The 20425-nt window shown below is 30.8% G+C and overlaps 1 protein-coding gene across 1 annotated transcript in view; it reads right to left on the reverse strand.

Annotated features, from left to right (window-relative positions):
- Nucleotides 1-20425, reverse strand: part of LOC102879427 (disintegrin and metalloproteinase domain-containing protein 32) — a 149365-nt gene that overhangs the window by 66162 nt on the left and 62778 nt on the right. The window contains exons 10-13 of the mRNA XM_015592805.1: nt 19085-19166; nt 13766-13902; nt 8430-8607; nt 3071-3163 (exon numbers count right to left, since the gene is read on the reverse strand). Coding sequence (XP_015448291.1) covers nt 3071-3163; nt 8430-8607; nt 13766-13902; nt 19085-19166 — 490 coding nt within the window. The remainder of the gene's footprint in view (nt 1-3070; nt 3164-8429; nt 8608-13765; nt 13903-19084; nt 19167-20425) is intronic.

A 20425-nucleotide genomic window follows, 5' to 3' on the forward strand; every position in this document is an offset into this window, starting at 1 on the left:
TAACTGGCAACTTCGCCCAAAATGAAGGGCCTTGCCCATTGTCACAAATCAAAGGGAACTAGGGAATGGCTGGAATAACGATATGGACCCAAGGAATGTCATAAGGGGCAGAAGATTGAATTTTCTGTCCATCGTGGGACCTTAATGGAAACTGCGTTTATAAGTAGTATGGGCTCTACCTGAATCCCAAAAAAAAAAAAAAAAAAAAAAAAAAAAAAGAATGCAAGACTATATTAATAATTTAAGGAGCCTATGGGACACTATTAAAGGTAAAAATATCTGAGTCATAGGGATACCTAAAGAGGGAGAACAAGAAGTTGAATACATATTTGAAGAAGTAATGATAGAAAACTTTCCTAAGCTGGTGAAAGAAATAGGCATAGAACCCCAGGAAGCTCAGAGAGGCCCACACATCATAATTAAAATGCCAAAGTTTAAATACAAAGAGAGAATTTTAAAAGCAGCAAGAGAAGAGCAGTTCGTTACCTATAAGGGAGCACCCATAAGACTGGCAACTGATTTCTCAAAAGAAACTATGTAGGACAGAGAGGGTTTGGCACAAAATATTTGACTTGTTGAAAACCCAGGATCTACAGCCAAGAATACTTTATCCAGCAAAGCTATCATTTAGAGTAAAAGAACAGATAAAGATCTTCCCAGACAAAAATAAGCTAAAGGAATTTATCAACACCAAGCCAGTATTACAGGAAATGTTGGAGGGACTTCTTTAAGAAGAAAAAACATGTATCAAAAACAGGAATAAAGAATGGTAACAGCTACATTCCTATCAACAAGTACCTCAAATGGAAAAACCAAAGTGCTCCAACCAAAAGATAGAGTGGCTGAATGGATAAGAAAACAAGCTCCCTACATATGCTACCTACGATTAAAAGACACACACAGACTAAAAGGAAGGAGAGAGAAAAATATATTGTCTTGATGGACCTAGAGGGTATTGTGTTGAATGAAATCGGTTGGATAGAGAAAGACAAATATCACTTGATTTCATGTACATGTGGAATCTAAAGAACAAAATCAACAATGAGAACAACATAAGTGGAAATAAACTCATAGATACAGAGAATATTTTGAGGGATCCCAGATGAGAGGGGGGTTGGCGGGAAAGAGGGCAAACAAAGGGATTAGAGGTGCAGGTGGATGGTTGCAGAATAGACATGGGGATATAGAGATAGCATAGGGAAGATGGTTAATAATGTTGGAATGAATATGTTGGGGGAGGAAGGGTGCTAGATTTGGTGGGGTGATCGCTTTGCAAGTTGTGTAGATTCCTGATCAATATGCTGTACAGTTGAGGCTAGTGTGTTGTATGCCAATTATAACTGAAAAAAAAAACAACTTCATTTGATTGTACGATGTAAATGCAGGCAACTAGTTGTCTATTATATTTCAATAAATACAGAAAAAAACTTGATACATTTTTGCTATCATTGTAGACTATTTCATTAACTTTTTGCTATTCTAATAGTACTTTGTTAAACATTTTTTAAATTTTATGTATATTATGCCTCAGAACTGAATAAAATATTGAAGTTTTTCATTAAAAAAAAAGATCAGAGGTAGAATGTAATCATGTGGTAAGATTCTAGAGAAAAATAACATAAAACTGTGTTAGTGAAGGACAGTCAAGAACATAAAACCCACGGTAGGCATTTCAATAGAAGGATTCTCATATAACAAATTTGTTACAAATATATTGAAAGAGCTGAAAAGGAAAAGGGGACAGGAGTTAACATCTTTACCACTTAGCTAAAATGTAAACTTTAAGACAAATAATTTTTAAATAATAACTTAGTTTAAATTTTGTGCTAACATGAAGCATTTTGAAAGTGTTACTTCTAGTGAGTTTCTACATTTCTACTTTTATGGGAAACTGCTGTGTCTTTCAATTACATACATATAGATACCTATCACAACCAGTAACATTTTTATTTACAAAAATGTAAATACTGAATAAGGTGAATAGAAAAAATCCTTTTTCATAGAGATTTTCTGTATGAAGAATTATGTAATAGCTCTCAATCAAGGTCTTAAAACAACAGAATTACTTTAAGGCGAATAATGGCATTAGAAAGAGGTCTCAATATCTAGCTAAAGTTTGCAAAACCAGACACATGATTGTGAATTTATTATCTTTTACTTGACTTTTAATCATTATGTAATACTTAAATTTATAATACCTTGTTCTTAATAAGGGTTTCAATTTCCTGTTTCTGCCTGTTAGTCATCTTATTCATAGTTTTGTTTTGTTTTGTTTTGTTTGTCCTTTTGTTTAATGTAGAATGACTCCCTTCAGTTTTTCCTGCATTGCAGGCCACATGGTGGAAAATTCCCTCAGCTTCTGTATGTCTGTAAAGGTCTTTATCTCTCCTTAATATCTAAAGGAGAACTTTGTTGGATATATTATTCTTGGCCGGTAATTTTTTAATGGTTTAACTATTTGATTCTACTCCCTCCTAGCTTGTAAAGTTTGTGCTGAAAAATCCAATAATAATCTAAACGTGCTTTCCATAATAGGTTACGATTTTCTTTTCCCTGGCTTCCTTGAGATTTGTCATTAATTTTTGACAGTTTTTAATATAACGTGTCTTGGAGAAGGCCTTTTTGGACTGAGATAATTAGGTGTTCTGTTTGTTTTTTAGATTCAAAAGTCCAGTTCTTTCCATAGGTTTGGGAAATTCTCATCAACTATTTGCTTGAATAGGCTCTCTGTTCCCTTCCTCTCCACTCCTTCCGATATACCCATGATTCTTATACTGCTTTTTTCTGATAGTATCAGACAGTTCTCGGTGAGTTCTTTTTTTTTTTTTTTTTTCACTCTGAAGTCTCTCTCTTCTTCCAAATGCATCAGTTCCAGATTTCTGCCTTCAATATCACTAATCTTTCCTCTATCTGGTCAGCTCTATTTCCTAAGCTTATTATTTCATTCTTAGTCTCTTTTATTTATTTGAAGGTCATTTATTTGACTTGCAGCTATAGGTCTAAGTGTTTCAAAGAAACCCAAACATGAGTCATTTTATACTTGGAAGATATTAATACACTTAAATCTTACTTTACAACCCTTGCAGCATAATCCTCTATCACATTGTGATCCTTGATTCAGCACACAAGTTTTAGGATTACAACAGCTATCAGGTCCACATTGCTATGAATAAATGAAATGCAAATAAAAATATATTATAAGATAATATAAACTTTGGTAGGAGCTATATTTAATGGGCTTATTTTTTGCGTTTTGGGAAAAAAATATGAATGCTGTCAACAATTACAGGTTTTTAAATCTCTAAACAATTAAAATTCTAAGTTACTTCACATCAAAACAGAGGAACTGAAACTCCACTAATTCTTAATCAACTAGAAAACTAGGCAAACTATCTGGGAAAATATTTTTCAGAAATTAGATAACAATAAAAGAAAGTAGAATGGTGGTTCCAGTGTCAGAAGGGTGGAAGAAAAGGGAAGATACCAACCAAAGGGTAGAAACTTTCATTTGTAAGATGAATTAGTTCTCAGGATCTAATGTACAGTATGATGACCACAGTTAACAAAAATGGATTGTATACTTGAAATCTGGTAAGAGGACAGATGAAGTATTCTCACCACACACGCACACAAAAACTGGTAACTGTGTGAGGTGATGGACATATTAATTAGTTTGACTGTGATAATCATTTCACAATGTATACATATATCAAAACACCACACCATGTAGCTTATAATTTTTGTCAATCATACTTCAGTAAAGCTAGGGGGAAAAGGTGTGTAGGGTTTAGGCTCACTGCAATTAAGGGGAACAGTCCCCAAAACAACCCTCACTTCTTACACCAATCACAAGCTCAGCGGATTCCCAAAACTCCCCCCAGGTCTGATAATTTACTGGAAGAACTCACAGATCTCACAGAAAGATGGTATATTCACAATCATTATTTATCCTATGGAAAGGATACAATTAAAATCAGCCAAGAGAAAAAGTGCCTAGGACAGAATCCAGGAGAAGTACTAAACATGGAGCTCTTATTATCTTCATCCCATGGAATCAAAGACACACTACTCTCCCAGCATTGATGTGTGATACTTCTTAACTCATTCTGTGAGGCCAGTATTACCCTAATACCAAATCCAGGCAAAGATATTACAGGAAAAAAAATTACAGACCAATATCTCTCATAAACATGGATACAAAAAATTAGAAAATCAAATACAACAATGTATAAAAAGAATTATACACCACAACCAAGTGAAATTTATCACAATTATGCAAGGCTGTTTTATCAATCATCAATATATTAATATAATCCATCATACTGACTGTCTGAAGAAGAAAAATCATACAACCGTAACAACTGTAGAAAAAGCATCTGAAAAAATCCAACACTCACTTATTATACAAAATGTTAGCAAAGCAGGAATAAAGGAAATGTCTTCAATCTGATAATGAACATCTAGAAAAAGTCTACAGCTAACATACTTATGGTGAGATAAGCTTTCCCTCTTATACCAGGAAAAAGGCAAAGATATCCCCTCTTACCATTTCTGTCAAAATCTTACTATAAGTCCTAGCTAGTGCAGTAAGAAAATAAAACTTAAAAATATACATGTCAGAAAGAAAGAAAATTTCAAATAATAAACCAAACAACACAACAACAAAAATCTCCTGTGACTAATATGTGAATATATCGAGGTTGCTGGATATAAAGTTAATGCATAAAAGTCAATTGTTTTCCTGTATACTAACAATAAAAAATGGGAATTTGTAATAAAAACACAATCTCATTTACATTAGCACCAAAACAATGAAGTACTTAAGAATAGTTCTAACAAAATTGTATAAGATCTATTTGAAAAAAAAATACAAAACTCTGATGAAAGAAATCAAAGAAAGTATAAGTAAATGGAGAGATATACCATGTTCATGGATGGAAAAACAATATTATTAAGTTACCAGTTCTTTCCAATTTGATCTAGAAATTCAATGTAATTCCAATAAAAATTCTGGTTAGTGGACAAACTGATTCTAAAGTTTATATGAAGAAGCAAAAGACCCAGAGAGGTTAATATAGTAAATAAAAAGAAAAAGGAGAAAGAGGAAGAGGAAAGTTGAAGGACTGACAATACTTAACTTCAAAACTTACTATAAACTGAAATAATGGCAATGTGGTATTCACAAAGTAATAGAAAATGAGGTAACTGAAACAAAATAGAGACCCAGAAATAGACCTACACAGAGACAATAAAATCTTTGACAATGGAGCAAATGCAGTTCAGTGGAGAATGAACAGTCTTTTCAACAAATGATGCTGGACAACTGGACATTCACATGGAAAATAATGACACTAAACACTGACCCTACACCTTTTAAACACACCATATCTCAGAATGGATCACAAACCTAAATGTAAAATAAAAAACTATAAAGCTTCCAGAAGATTCGATTTAAGAGGGAAGATCTCATGTTAAGTGCACTTCCACAACAAATTAAATACATACATATCTACATACATACATACATACATACACACACAAACAAACAGGAGCAATGACAGTCTTAAATTAATTATTTCAGAAAGTAGGAAGAGAGTACTTTCCAACTCATTTGAGTTCAAAATTACTCTGATGCCAAAACAATATGAAATATTACAAAAAAAACGACAGCCCACAATGTCCCTGTGAAAATAAGTGCCATAATTCTGATGAAATATTGATAAATTAAATCTAGCTAACTAGATAGATAGACATGCAAGTAAGGCTAATCATAGTAATGCATGTTTGGGTTAGCATTCAAAACCAATCAATTAAATACACCATATTAATAGAGAAAAGGTGGTAAATTCATAAGATCAGCTCAACAGACACAGAAATAAGACATCTGACAAAATTCAACACTAATTCTTGATTCAAAACTCTCAGCTAACTAGAAAAAGAAAGGAATAGCCTCAACACAATAAAGGGCATCTGTTTAAATAAAAAAAGCTTATATCTAAAATCATATTTAATGGTAAAAGTCAGAAAGCTTTCCTCCTAAAAATAAGAATAAAGCAAAGAAGACCACTTTCAGCAGTTCTAATCAACACTAGACCCAAGGTGGATTCACAAAAGTCAATTGTATTTTTTATACTAGCAATGGACAATTGTTAAACAAAATATTAAAACAAAACTATCAAAACCAGTAAACTATAGAAGAACTAAATAAACTAAAGAAGACCTAAATAAGGGTAGAGGTACACCATGTACATAGATTGGCAGACTCAATATTGTTAAGAAAGTAATTCCCCCAAATTTGATGTATGGATCCAACACAATTCTAATTGAAGTCCCAAAATTGCATGCTGATTTTCTAATTTATATAGAAATACAAAGATCCTAGAATAGTAAAACTATCTTAAAGAACATGCACAAAGTTGAATAATTTACTTACACTATCTGTTTTCAAGATTTACTGTAAAAATATATTAATTAAGACCATGTAGAATTGGCATAGGACAGACATATAAACAGAAAAGAATCCAAGGATAGATACACACATGGTAATTTATTTTCATAAGGATGTTAAGGTAAAACAATGATGAAAAGATAATTACGTTAACAAATACTGCCAGAAAAAACTGATATTCATATTGAGGATAATGAATGTTGACCCAAATCTCTCAAAAATACAAAAACAAAAACAAGCTCAAATGCATCACAGACTAAACTTAAAATTTTTAATTGTATAACTTCTAGTAGAAAACAGGAGGAAATATTCATAACCTTGAGTAAGCAAAGAGTAACTACGACAGAAAAAGCGTGACCATAGAAGAAAAAAAATGATAAATCAGACTTTATAAAAAAAACGCCTGCTATTAAAAGAATTTGTTAAAAAACTAAAAAGGTAATCCATACAAATATTTGTAATACACATGTCTGGTATCCAGCCTTTATAAAGACCACTTACAAGTCAATAATCAAAATAATAATAATAATAATAACCTAATTTTAAAAACTGGCAAAAGATGTGAACAGATTATTCAAACGACAAATGGCTAATAAGGACATGAGAACATGCTCAACGTCATTAGGGTCATCAAGGAAATAAAAATCAAAACCATTGGAATGGCTAAAATTAAAAGCTGAAATATCAAATTCTGGTGAAGATGTGGAGAAAATAAAAATTTCATACATTGCTGATAAGAGTGTAAAATGATACAACCACTTTGGAAAATAGTTTGGAAATTTCTTATAATAATATACTTATCATATAAGCCAGCAATTTTACTTTTAGGAATTCAGAATAATGGCCCAATACTGTTAACAACTCAAATATCCATTATCAGGTAGATGGAAAAACAGATTTTGGTATATCCAAACAATGAATTATTACAAAAAATAAAAAAGAAGAAACTATTATGACATAAAACAATGTGGATGAATCTCGAAAACACTGTATTGAAATGAAGAAGCCAGACACAAAGAATATGTTCTGTATCATTCCTTTCATATGACTTTCTATATCTGGCAAGACTGACATAATCATCAGCTGCCTGGAGATGAGAAGTCGAAACAACTGCAGAGGGAGTAGGAGAGGGGGTAAACTTTGGGGGATAATGAAAAGAATCTGTATCTTAATTGCACCAATGCTTATATATGTTTGTTAAAACTCATCAATCTGTATATGTAAAATGAGTACACTTTATTGCATGCAGATTATATCCAATAAAATTGATCTTAAAATAAATGAAGAAGAGTAAAAAGGGAAGATTTGTTCTACTGAATGGTAAAACATAATACAAAGAAATGCATAGTAATTTTAAAAATGTAATACAGGTAAAGTACATTTGAACCCACAAATGCATCAAACCCTAATTTCATTTTCATCTATCTTGTAATCATGGAAATTTGTAGCATCTGCTGTATTTCTGCAAATACTGAATTGTCTAGAAGCATCATATCCTGGACTTTTTACAATCCTTATACTTTCAGGAGTTTTTTATCAAAATCACCCAGTGTTCAAACTATAATATTAACACAGTCTTCCTTCACAACACTACTGAATCCATTGTGAAGTAAGACCCTAAAGAATAATTGATGATCCACTGTCATAGTAATCTTCAATAAGACATTTATTAAATATCCAAAGGTTAAGCACAGATTTGGAAAGATCTTATATATTCAGTCTGCAATCCAAAATCTCATTCTAATCTCCCGTTTTCTCATCAGCAATAATTTTTTTAAGTACATTTTATATTTATTCAAAACTCTCCAACCTATAAAACCTAGGGAATATATTCTTGCATTATTTCAACCTTGATTTCACTTACTGCCAATATTCTATGTGGTACTCAGTCATTTTTTTTTTGAGATATGTAACTTTTATGACAAAGAAATTAACTAAAACAATAAATTTATTAATCATTTTTCCTAATTATCAGACTTACTTCCTCAGTACCACAGTCACAGATTTCACCGCTCTCCACTTTGCCATTGCCACAGATTGCTGCTGGAGCCCTTTGCATTTGTGGCTTATTCTGAAGACATTTGGCACCCATATTTGAAATGAATTTTTCAAAGTCACTCAAACTGCAATTGCTAAAAGTCTTCACACCACTGGATTGCCTAAAGATGAATCCATATAATGTCATTGGCAGTATACTTCTGTATGATATAAATTAATTTCAAAATGTTAAATTTAATAGGAAATAATAAACGTTCATAACGAGTGCTTAGAGGCCATAATCATTATTGAGAAAGTCTTTGATTTCATTCACTGAAATACATATCCTTATTAAAACAAACTTAAGTACAACTCAATAGTAAAAACAAACAACTGATTGAAAAACGGGTAGAGGGCTTGAATAGATATTTCTCCAAAGAAGACATATAAATAGCCAACAGATATATGAAAAGATACTAAACATCACTAATTCAGGGAAAAGCAAATCAAAACCACAATGAGATATCACCTCACACCTGTTAGAATGGCTATTATTATTTAAAAAAAAAATAAGTGCTTGTGAGGATGTGAAGAAATTGGAACCCTGGTACACTATTGATGGGAATGTAAATTGATACAGCCACTGTGGAAAACATAACTCCTACATGATCCAGCAATCTCACATCTGAATATACATTCAAAATAATTGAAATCAGGATCTAACTACCACATGATCCAGCAATGTCACTTCTGAATATACATTCAAAATAATTGAAATCAGGATCCCAAAGAGATATCTGCACTCCCATGTTCACTGCAGCCTTATTCACAATAGGCAAAGATATGAAAGCAAACTAAACGTCCATTGACAGGTGAATAAATAAAGAAAATGTGGTACATACATGCAACCAAATATTATTCAGTCTGAAAAAAAAGGAGATCTGCCATATGTAACAACATTGATGAATCTCCAGGATATCATGCTAAGTGAAATAAGCCAGTCACATAAAGACAACTACTGCATGATCTCCCTTATATGAGGTATCTAAAATAGTTAAACTCATAGAAGCAGAGAGTAGAATGGTGATTGCCAGAGGCCAGAAGGGGAACGTGAGGAGTTGTTTAATGGGTATAAAGTTTCAGTTGTGCAAGATGAATAAATTCAAGAGATCTACTATACAGTTAACAATACTATACGGTATATTTAAAAATTTTAGAGGACTCCCATTAAGTGTTCCTACCACCAAAATAATTAATAATAGATCATTTTATTTTTATATGCATGACAAACTAAATCTACCTTAAAATTTTTTGAGCTTTTGGTGAGATTTGTATACAAATCCTTGCATACAGAGAAAATGGTTATATAAGTAAATGACATCTTTGCCTAGGTAAAATAAAACTGAAATGATGGCATGGAAGAAAAAGCCCTGTATTATTTTATGTAAATTCCCATATGTAACAACTCTTCAAACTTCTACTTCCTCTACCCTTTTCCTGACCATTATAAAGTATCAAGCTCTTTGAAAGTGTGAATATCTTCTATTTCAATGTTTTTTCAGTTTTGATTCATAGGTTTGTAGTACATATACATGATAGATAATTCATTAAACTGTAAATGCTTGAGGCAGGAATTTTGTCTTCTTTATTGTTGGTGTCCTTTATTGATTCTTCATAATAACAACACTTTTATTAAACAGACTACACTGTGCTTAGTCCTGAATTTTCTCAAAAATCTCAGAGAAACTGTATATTAACCAAAATTTTACATAATTATGTCCATATACAACTATAAAAATAACTTCAGAGAATAATTCCATAGATGCCACTCTCATATGTAGTAAAAACCTATAAGGCAAGGAGGAAACAGACATTCTTGAGCACCTATTATTAGCCAGATATTTTATACAGTTGATCATTTAATCCTCCCCACAAACCAGGGAGGTTGGTATTTTCATCAAGATTTTATAGAAATTGAACCAGCATTCAAAGAAGCTAAAAACCTCACCAAGCTCAGTTTGTAAATTAACAGGATCAGTATTCACACAGTTATTTAAGATTTCAAATTCAGGTACTTTTTACCCAAATATTCATCTTTGAACATCACGTAATTCAATAAAATATTTACTATTAAATAGTAATAGATATTTTATTCTAAACCATGTAATTTGGTGATCTTATCACCAAAATTTAAAGGTGAAGAAAATTTTTAATAAAAAAATGATATGATATTTTGGCTCTGGGAACTATAGTCAATTATATATAACATGTTACAATACAATACAATACAATACAATACAATACAATTCAATACAATACAATATGTGTGTATGTATATATATATATATATATAATTATTCACCTTTTTGTGGCCCATAATGACAGTCCTTAACTTAAGAACATGTCTTTCCAAAGTTTATTTGTAATCAGTTATCTGGAGTTTTTCTCATTTATTTGGTTGAGATTTTTCACTCTAAATTCTAATGTTAGCTCTGTTCCCAAATTATTTTATAAAAGTTTATTGAAACTGTCATATAACTATCCTAAATTTTGAAGTCACAAAACAGAGAAATTAAGTAATTGAGAGAAATTATAAGAAAGAAAGTAGTGCTCTCTACCATTTTCCTGAAGTTGGGGTTAGCACTTGAAAGAATTTTGAGAAAAGTTTATCTTTCACACTATCTCATTTCCTTTTCAAGATCTTTCTCTCTTTTACACTTTTCCCCCAAAATTCCATGTTCTCACTGTTCTTGTGTATTCTAACAGCACCATTTTAATACTTTCCTAGGTCTTCCCTACTCCTCAAAAAATAAGAGATAAGAGAACAATGGTAGATAATTTACATATACCTTGATAACTTGCATCATCACAACTGAGTGATGTAGCTATCACAGTCCTTAGTTTTCAGATGAAAAAAACTAAGTGTTAGAAAAATTAGCAAACAAATAAACAATTCCAAAGCCCATGTGCCCTCAATGTATATCATACTCCAAAATGGTATCTCCCTCTTCCTCAATCAAATTTCTATAGCTTAATAAAACTGATCTACACAAGGAATTAAGAGAAAGCAATATGAATAAAATAATTTAATTTCTTTGAATAATTAATAACTCCATGCTCCTTCTAAATGTTTTTTCCTATGTGTAAAATGATGCAACCAGATAGAAAAGCAAACCTTGACCGTGGTTCCTACATTCATAGCTATTGTCATTTTCTATGTCTCTTTCCTCCTTTCACTTCTGTACTCATTTGTGTGAGCAGATTGTATTGAAAGTGAGGATTTAAAACATGAGCAACTCATTTTAAAAAGTAGATATAAATTAAATCATCAAAATAATACATTAGAAAGATCCCCAAAGTGTAAGAATGAAGTTTGTACAAATTCATACTAATGTTCTCTTGCTACTTGGTTTAAGTTAATTCCAATATGTTAATTGTCTTTTATATGAAGTCAGTATGGAGTAAAAAAATAACAAAACTTTTGAGTTATATTAACTCGTTGACTAATACCAGCTCTGTGACTTATGAGGCTTTTAGGTTAAAGTGATTAAACTCTCTAAGTATCAGTTTTCTCATCTATAAAACAGGAATAATACCCATTCATCTCATAGAGTTGTTGTAAGGGTTAAATAATATTAAATAAGCAAAGTGTCTAATTCATTTCTTCAGCTTATATTAAGTGTCCACCAAATCATTGGTGACATTACTGATAACAGCTGAACTTTGGCCATTAACTAGTTGTATATTAAATGTAGAGTCATTTAGGCTTGTACTCCAGAGACTTTAAAAAAACACATGAAATGGAAATAATAATATTTGCCTTACTTACTCACATGCCTTCTTTGAAAATTACATAAAACAATCTATGAGATGTACTGTAGCAATACAAAAGATATATATATATATATTAGATTTTCTAAAAATAACACTTGCCTAATGCATACCGCAAGAGTTTTGAAAGAAACTGGAAAACATGTATGAAAGCATTTTAAATATTATAAAGCACCATACAAACCTAAAGATTTATTAAACCAGATTCTAAAGCCAGAATGCCTAGCTTCAAAATTCAGGTCTGTCACAAACTGGTTATCTGACCAATTTTTCATCTGTAAAAATGGGTATAATATTACCTGCCCTAAAGAGATGTTGTGAGAATCAAATGAGTAAATATAGGTAGTGTTTGGAATAATTTCTAACACGTGGTAGGTACAATGTAAATATTATTCTTATCATTAATACTAACTAGACTCAGTGACACAGAAAACATTTTGTCATAGCATACTTGAGAATAGTTGGCCAAATGGACAACAGGCCCAGAACAGTAATTATCATTTTGTTTATAATTCTATATATATTATGTATTTGATTTAATAAACATGTTATTATAAAAATTAGCTTATATGTTTAATAAATTATATTCTATGTATAAAATGTTTTTATATATGTAATCCACTTAGAACTAATTTGTAATATGTGTGCATATACAAATATACATGTTTGAATTTGAACTATTTTTAGAATATAAGAGTTAACCCTTAGGTGGTGCTTAGAATTATGAAAAAAGCATGTTTTCAAAAATTAATGCCTTATTTTCACATTTGACTTTTGATTGTTCTTCAATTATGAATAGGTATAGGCCCTCTCACAAAATAAAAAAAAAGAAACTGTAGAACACTAATGACACCGCTCTAGTCCTTGTCTGATATGCCATTTGGGAAACATTGGCAAAATTAGAAATAACTGTAACTAATCCATCATATACCTATGGATTTTACAGTTTAGAAAACACTTTCCTGTTTTATTTTCTTATTTTATCCTTACATTGCTCTGTGAAATAAGAGAATAGGCATAATCATTCTCATTTTAAAGATGAATGAGATAAATCTAAACAAAATCATGTAATGTGTCCAAAGTTACACAAATATCATATATTTGATATTGGCCTCTAACTAGGACTTATTCTTTGGATGGCAGTTTTTCCACAACATTAAACTACTCTAAAAGCAAAAACAAAAATTCTGTCTAAAAATAAAGGCTACTTATTATGGCCTGCTGACATGTTTTTAAAGATCCTTAATAAGTGCTTTCATAAAATACACAGCCTAAAGAGAATTTCTTTGGTAATATATCTTGCAGATTGGATTTGTTATCCTTGGCTGTTCTTAATGGTACATCTCCTTCCATATTCCTCTTTTACTGAAAATTTCATGTTTATATTTATAGTACTTGGTCCATTTATAGTTAATTTGAGCTGTAAGGAAATATTATATTTGGCACTTTAAATATTTAAAACAAAATTAAACATAACCAAGAAACAAATCTGATTTTAAAAAAACTTACATTGCTTCTGGATTCATTATACAGATGGCTCCTGAACAGTGACATTTCTTTGGGTCATCGTATGATATTCCTAGACTGAGTCCCAGCATCTGGGTGATGATTACTGAAAACGCCTCCAAAGTTATCTCCTTGGGATACTACATTAGCAACAAAGAAAACAAAAACAAAAAACAATTCATTGAAGGGTGGTAGAAAAAATATTTTTCTAATTCTGAACATTTTTATTGTTTTATCAAATACTTAAGAATAGGGTAATACAGCTCCTTGGACAGGGGAGAAGCTGAAGTTCTTTTTATGAAATCTTATTGAGATATAAGCATATTGACTCTACACCAAGTTTTGCCACGATTTAACAGCTGAATGACTAATATAATAAGTAGTTACCATAACTAAATAAAAGGGCTGTTTTTACATGAGAGTTTTGGCTATTATATGGACCATGACCTTCAATTTACCTTCAATTTACCTTTATTTTCTAATTTCTTACAACAGCTCTTATATACACTTAGAATAGTCCACATGATATTCTGCCTCGCACCTCACAAAGTGCCCACATAACCAAATTACTGAGTTTAAGTGTGATATTTGCTTTCTGCTAGTACTCTCAATGACATAGTAACTGGTATCAGGAGAAAGCACAGTCCTGGATTAGACTGCTCATGTATTTAACAAGTGTGCAGATAAGTTCTTAGCCAAGGAGAATGAAACACTTAAGAGTTATCCGTCTTTTTTATGTTATCATTTCTAGTCAGGGGTATAAGGTAGTATATTTCATTAAGTTTTAACTTGCATTTCACATACTTTTTGACAATTTGGTTACCCTTTTTGTGAAGTGTTTATTCAAGTATCTTGTCTATTTTTCTACTGCATTAGGCTTTTTATTGATTTGTGAGAGCATTTTATATATTCAGTGTATGAATCATTGTTAGTCATGCATTGCAAGTACTTTGCCTACTCTGTGGCTTTTCTTTTCACTCTTTTAATATCTTTTCATGAACAAAATTTCCTTAATTTGATGTGATCCAATTCATCCAGCTCTTTCTTTATGATTAATGATTTTAATATCTACTTTAAGAAATCTTCCCCTATGCCCATAGTCATGAAGCTATGTTCTTTTCGTTTTTTTACCTACCAAGGTTTTATTATTTAATTTTACATATAGATCTACAATCTAACTAAATTTTATCTGTTGAATAGCAACAAGTAGCAGCAAAGTTACATTTGTCAAAAAAGATCATTCACTATAATTAAGAGTTTTGGTGCTGATCACTTTGTAGTGTATACTAACGTCAAATTATAATATTGTACAGACAAAACATATAATGTTAAATACCAATTTTAGTGCAATAAAAATGATTATCCATTAACAAGTATGCTACAAAGTCATCTTAGTAAACCATTAAGAAACAAAAAACTATCTCTTTTTTGTTTCTTAACTCTCAAATATTCTGTTTCATTGGTCTATTTGTCTCTGTCTCAAATATTGATGCTTTATAAAAAGTCTTGATATCAACTACAGTATGTCCTTTGCTATGTTATTCACCAAGATTACCCTAGCTATTCTTAACTCTTTATATCATCATATAAATTGTAGATTTAACCTGTCAGTTTTATACACACACACACGCACACACACACTCAAAAAAAAAAAAAAAAAAAACCTGCTGCTAGGATTTATATTGGGGACCACATTCAACCTGTAGATCAACTGGGTGGGTCAACATCTTTATAATATTGTCTGCCAATCTAGAATCTTAGGCACTGCCTCTAATGTTTTATTTCCTCTATAGAGGTGTATACACCATTTGGTAGTTTTTTATTCCTAAACTTCTTGATTTGTATGCTATTTTTAAAGTTCCATTTTCTGTTTATTGCCAGTATATAAAAATACATTTCATTTTGTTTTGTTCTTTAACTCTATTTACACTGCTCAGATCTATATATATTATTATATGAATAAGTTAATGTTAGATGCTGCTACAAATGAGATTCTAAAATCTTAGTGGTTTAATATATTCACATAAAGCCCAATATAGATATTCTTGGTTAGTAGGCAGCCTCACATATGTCGAAATAATTATGTACTATGCTCCTGTCCTTATTTATGTCTTTCTCATTAAACTCACCAAAAGAAAGGCTCACACCAGTTTTAACTGCTCCAACCAAGAAGTGACACGCATTACTCCTATTCATACTACATGGCTCTATCTAGATATAAGGAGGTCTAAGAAACATGGACCATGAATTGGCACATGCTTTCCAGCCACAGTTGTAAACTGTGTTATCAGCCAACCACCTATGATACATTATTGTCGTTTGCTTTAATTTAATATTGTATCTATTTATATATTACCAGACACAACTATTATTGATTCATGCAGGCCATATTCAAACAATTATTTCTTTTATTACTCTTCATTCCCTGATTCTCAGATCTCCCATTTGAAATCACTTTCCTTTTGCTGGAAGAATATTATTTTCAATTTTCTTTAGTGATATTGGACTGTTGGCAAAGCAGTAGAGGCAAAGAAACAAACAAAGAAAAATGGAAAATAAAGTGATAGCATTAATTTTAAAAATACCAATAAACATAAGAATGTTCATGATTTAAACTGAAATAATTAAAATGCACATATTGTCATATTGGATAGGGAAAATAGATATAGTTACATGCTGTTTATAAGAAATATTCCTGAATTGCTAGGATTAAATATAGCTGCATGACATAGAAATTTCAAAATAATAATGACTTAAAGTAGAAAGAAATTTCTCTCTCACACACATAAAAAAAGTTTCTGGGTCTTTAGGCATTTGAGGTCCTTCCAGCTTCCTATTCCATGCTGCCTAGGTAATAACCTTGTCTTTACATGGCATTTTAAACAGCAGATTGGAGAAAGGCCACAATGAAGAATGGGTGCCATCTTTTTAAAGAAGCTTCCTGGAAATTCCAAATGTTATTTCTGCTTACATCTCATTGAATGAAACTTAGAAAAATCTAGCTACAAAAAAAAAGCTAAGAAATGAAGGCTTCTGTGTGAGCAGGAATATTCCCCATCTGAAAACTGAGGTTCTATTAAAAAAAAAAAAAAAAGGATCAAATAGAGATTGGAAGAGAAATGTATAGAGATGTTTACTAAATATTGTTTGTAATGGCAAAAATAGAAACAAATGTTCATGAAAAGTATAAAGGATACAGTGCAGCAAATTTATATAATGAAATACCATAAACAAATGCAAAAAATTAACTATACACAAAAGATTTTAAGTACAGTAAAACTACTCTATGATACTATAATGTTAGATATATGTCACTATACGTTTGCTAAAACTCATAGAATGTATAACACCAAGAGTGAATCTTAATGTGAACTATGGACTTTGGGTGATTATAATGTGCAGTGTAGGTTCACCATTTATAACAAATGTACCACTCTAGTGTGGAAGGTTAACAGTGAGGAAGGGTTTGGGAAATCTCTGTACTTTCCTCTCAATTATGCAGTGAACCTAAAATTTCTATTTAAAAAAATGAAGACTTTTAAAAATTAACTAGAATTCAATGCGCCAGAAGAATAAATCTTAAGATTATAAGTGGAAATAAAAAATTCAAATAGAAGGATGACACATTAGGATACAATTTTTGTTATGTTTAAAGCATAAAAACAATTGTTTATAGAAATGTTAAATTGTGGTAAAGTATCAGAGCATTTAAGCAAAGAAATATAAAGGTTTTTTAAAAGTATAAGTATAAAAGCTTTGTAAAAAAAACAACTCCTTAAATTCATCTCCTCTAATTATTCTATCCTAAACTCTGCCTCAGCTACTCATTTCTTTGGTTCACACTTTAAGCCTTGTCACCAGAGCTTTATCAATAACTGCAACTCCTCCATTATTACTATAAAGCACATCCCACATCCTGACCACCTGGTTTCTCTCCTGATCACTCCTCTAGCACCTCAACTCCAACAATCCGTGTACCCACCACCACATCCAAACCATGGTTCCCAAATTTTCACTGCTCCTAACTTCCTTACTGACTTCTCTCCTTCTTTAATCAGTTAAAATTCTCTTATAAACGACCTTGAGTTTCTTTATTCCTTTCACTTCAAAATGACAAAAACACAATATAGCAATCTTCAAAATGCTGAGATAGAAAGATATGAGGACTAGGATTCCATATCTAACCAAATAATCAAATGTGATGGGAAAGCAAAAGTATTTTCATTAGTAAAATAACTCAGTGTTTCTTATTTATACACACTATTTAAAAAGTAAACTCAAGAGCTATTCTGGAAAAATAGCAAAGAATTACAAGAAAAGAAAGATGAGGTTTAATATTCTGTGGCAGTTGGTTTTGCCCATAGAATTAAGTTAGAAACAAATTAAGAAGCTTAATTAGACCTTGATACCTTCTTTGACCATCAAAACTTTATTAGTATAATCATATATTTCTTTATTCAATAGTCAATATTATTTATATATTCAAAATACTAAATACATACTATTTATTGGTTTAATTATTAAATCAACCTGTAGATAAAGTTCTATAGAATAAATTATTAATTTTATAAATTTTAACAATAGATATGAAAAGTGTATAGCTATTTAACATCTCTTATTTTTCATAGCAAATAATTAATGGACACTGCCTAAGATAAATAGGTATTATTTAAACAATAAAACATAAATATTATTAAAATTATATTTATATAATAGATTACATATTATTATGTATATTAAATAGTATTTATCATGTATAATATGCATAATTACATAATATGTACAGGAAGAGGGAGAGGGAGAGGGAGATTATTGGTACATCTAATTGTACCAATAATTTATTTATATATAAATAAAATAAACATTTATGCCCTATAAATATTTAAAATAAATGTAACAGTTTCTTTTACACACTGTTTAACACACGTTAAAGGATTTTTATTACACTTTTTAATAGATCATTTGTTTTGATTTTGAAGATATTTTATCTGTAAAACTATTCCTCTAATTTTATGTCTACAAGCAAACACCTACTTGGGTTATAAAAATATACAGATAGTTTTTCATGATGTATTATTCTATAGATTAAAGAATTCAAGTGTATTTATATTTTTATTCTACTTTAACTTTCAAATAATTGCAACAAGATGCTTGTTCGACAGAATACTCTTCCTTTTACAAACGTCAAATTTTTAACAGTAATTAAAAATAAATGCAATCTCTAAATGTAAATATAAATATAACCTGTATAAAATAATGCTATAATGTTGGGTAATTTTTAAACATATAATTTGTTAAAGAATAAGATTAATAATTAAATACCAAAGCAATTCCTGCAGAATAATGAGGAACACACATCTTGCCAGGAAAGGTTGCTCCCACAAAATCTGGATAATCTCTATAGCTGAAAAAAAATAAATATACATTTATAATTCATATTGACAAACAATTCAAATGTGAGAATTCCTACTAATAATCTGTAGTTCATAAAATCCTAATCTGAAGCAAACTGAGGTACAATCTTTCTGTACGTCTTCAATTGTTTCAAATCTGGAAGGTATTCTTAATTAAATGAGAATAATCACTCTGGATTTCTAAAACATATCCAGTGAATGTTTTTGATGGCTTCCTTACTGTTCTTGTCACATTTGGTTAAGGCTAACGAAGCAATTATTTTGCTGAGTGACAATGGAAAATAATTTTAATGTATAATAATAGCACTATTCTCAGAGATCTGCATAAATTATTCTATTTAATATTGAAATGAAACCAGTGAAATAGATACTATTTTTATACCCATTGGAAAAAAATCAAACATCAGACAGATAGTATAAGTAACTTTCTCAAGGTAGCACAAATAATAAGTGCTACTAAAGGATCTGAACTTGGGCATTCTGAATCCAGAGCCATACTCTCAATCACAAGGCTACAGTAGCTCAAAACATAAATTATGTCATCTTTAGAGCCCCCACCAAATAAACATTCCAGGATGTGTGTAAAAAAGCTTGATACTCAATTCTCAGTTTGAAATGCCCCCTTGGTGTCAACAGTACTTTACTTCAGAATTGCACCGTGTCCCCACTGCTGCCTTCATTCTGTCTCTCTGATAACTATTCATACCCAACCCCTCCAGCACTTGTTTTTAAAGTATTTCCTCTTAGTATCCAACTTTGGCTTTACATTCCAGTGTCTAAGTATTGTTTAATCACTTTCCTGACCCAAGATAATTCTCCCAATAGATAAGACTTCTCCTAAAACTCTATGTATACCCTTGATAAGCTGAACTCAGTAGCAGTTACTTTTTTACTTAATATTGCCCACTATCTAGTCTCCACATCAAATCACTTGTCAAGATCTAATGTTTTATTTCTGCAATATTTCTTATATCCTTAACCTCCTTCAAAGATTCAGCAACAGTTCCAAATAGATGTAGTACATACAACTTATATTTAAGTCCATACTCTTTGAAAAGAACTACAAATTATTTAGTATCATTAATTCCATAACTTAGAATGCTTTCAACCTCTTTTCTCTGAATTTAAGTGTGTCTAACTCTGCCTTCCCTCTTCTAATTTAATTACCACTTCTTCAAGTTGACCTTTTTTATATACATTATTTTGAGTCAGTCTCTCCTGCCCCATTCTTTTTTCTCTTGTAAACTAC

This window comes from Pteropus alecto, unplaced genomic scaffold (genome assembly GCF_000325575.1).
Source record: "Pteropus alecto unplaced genomic scaffold, ASM32557v1 scaffold24, whole genome shotgun sequence".
Taxonomy (NCBI): Eukaryota; Metazoa; Chordata; class Mammalia; order Chiroptera; family Pteropodidae; genus Pteropus; species Pteropus alecto.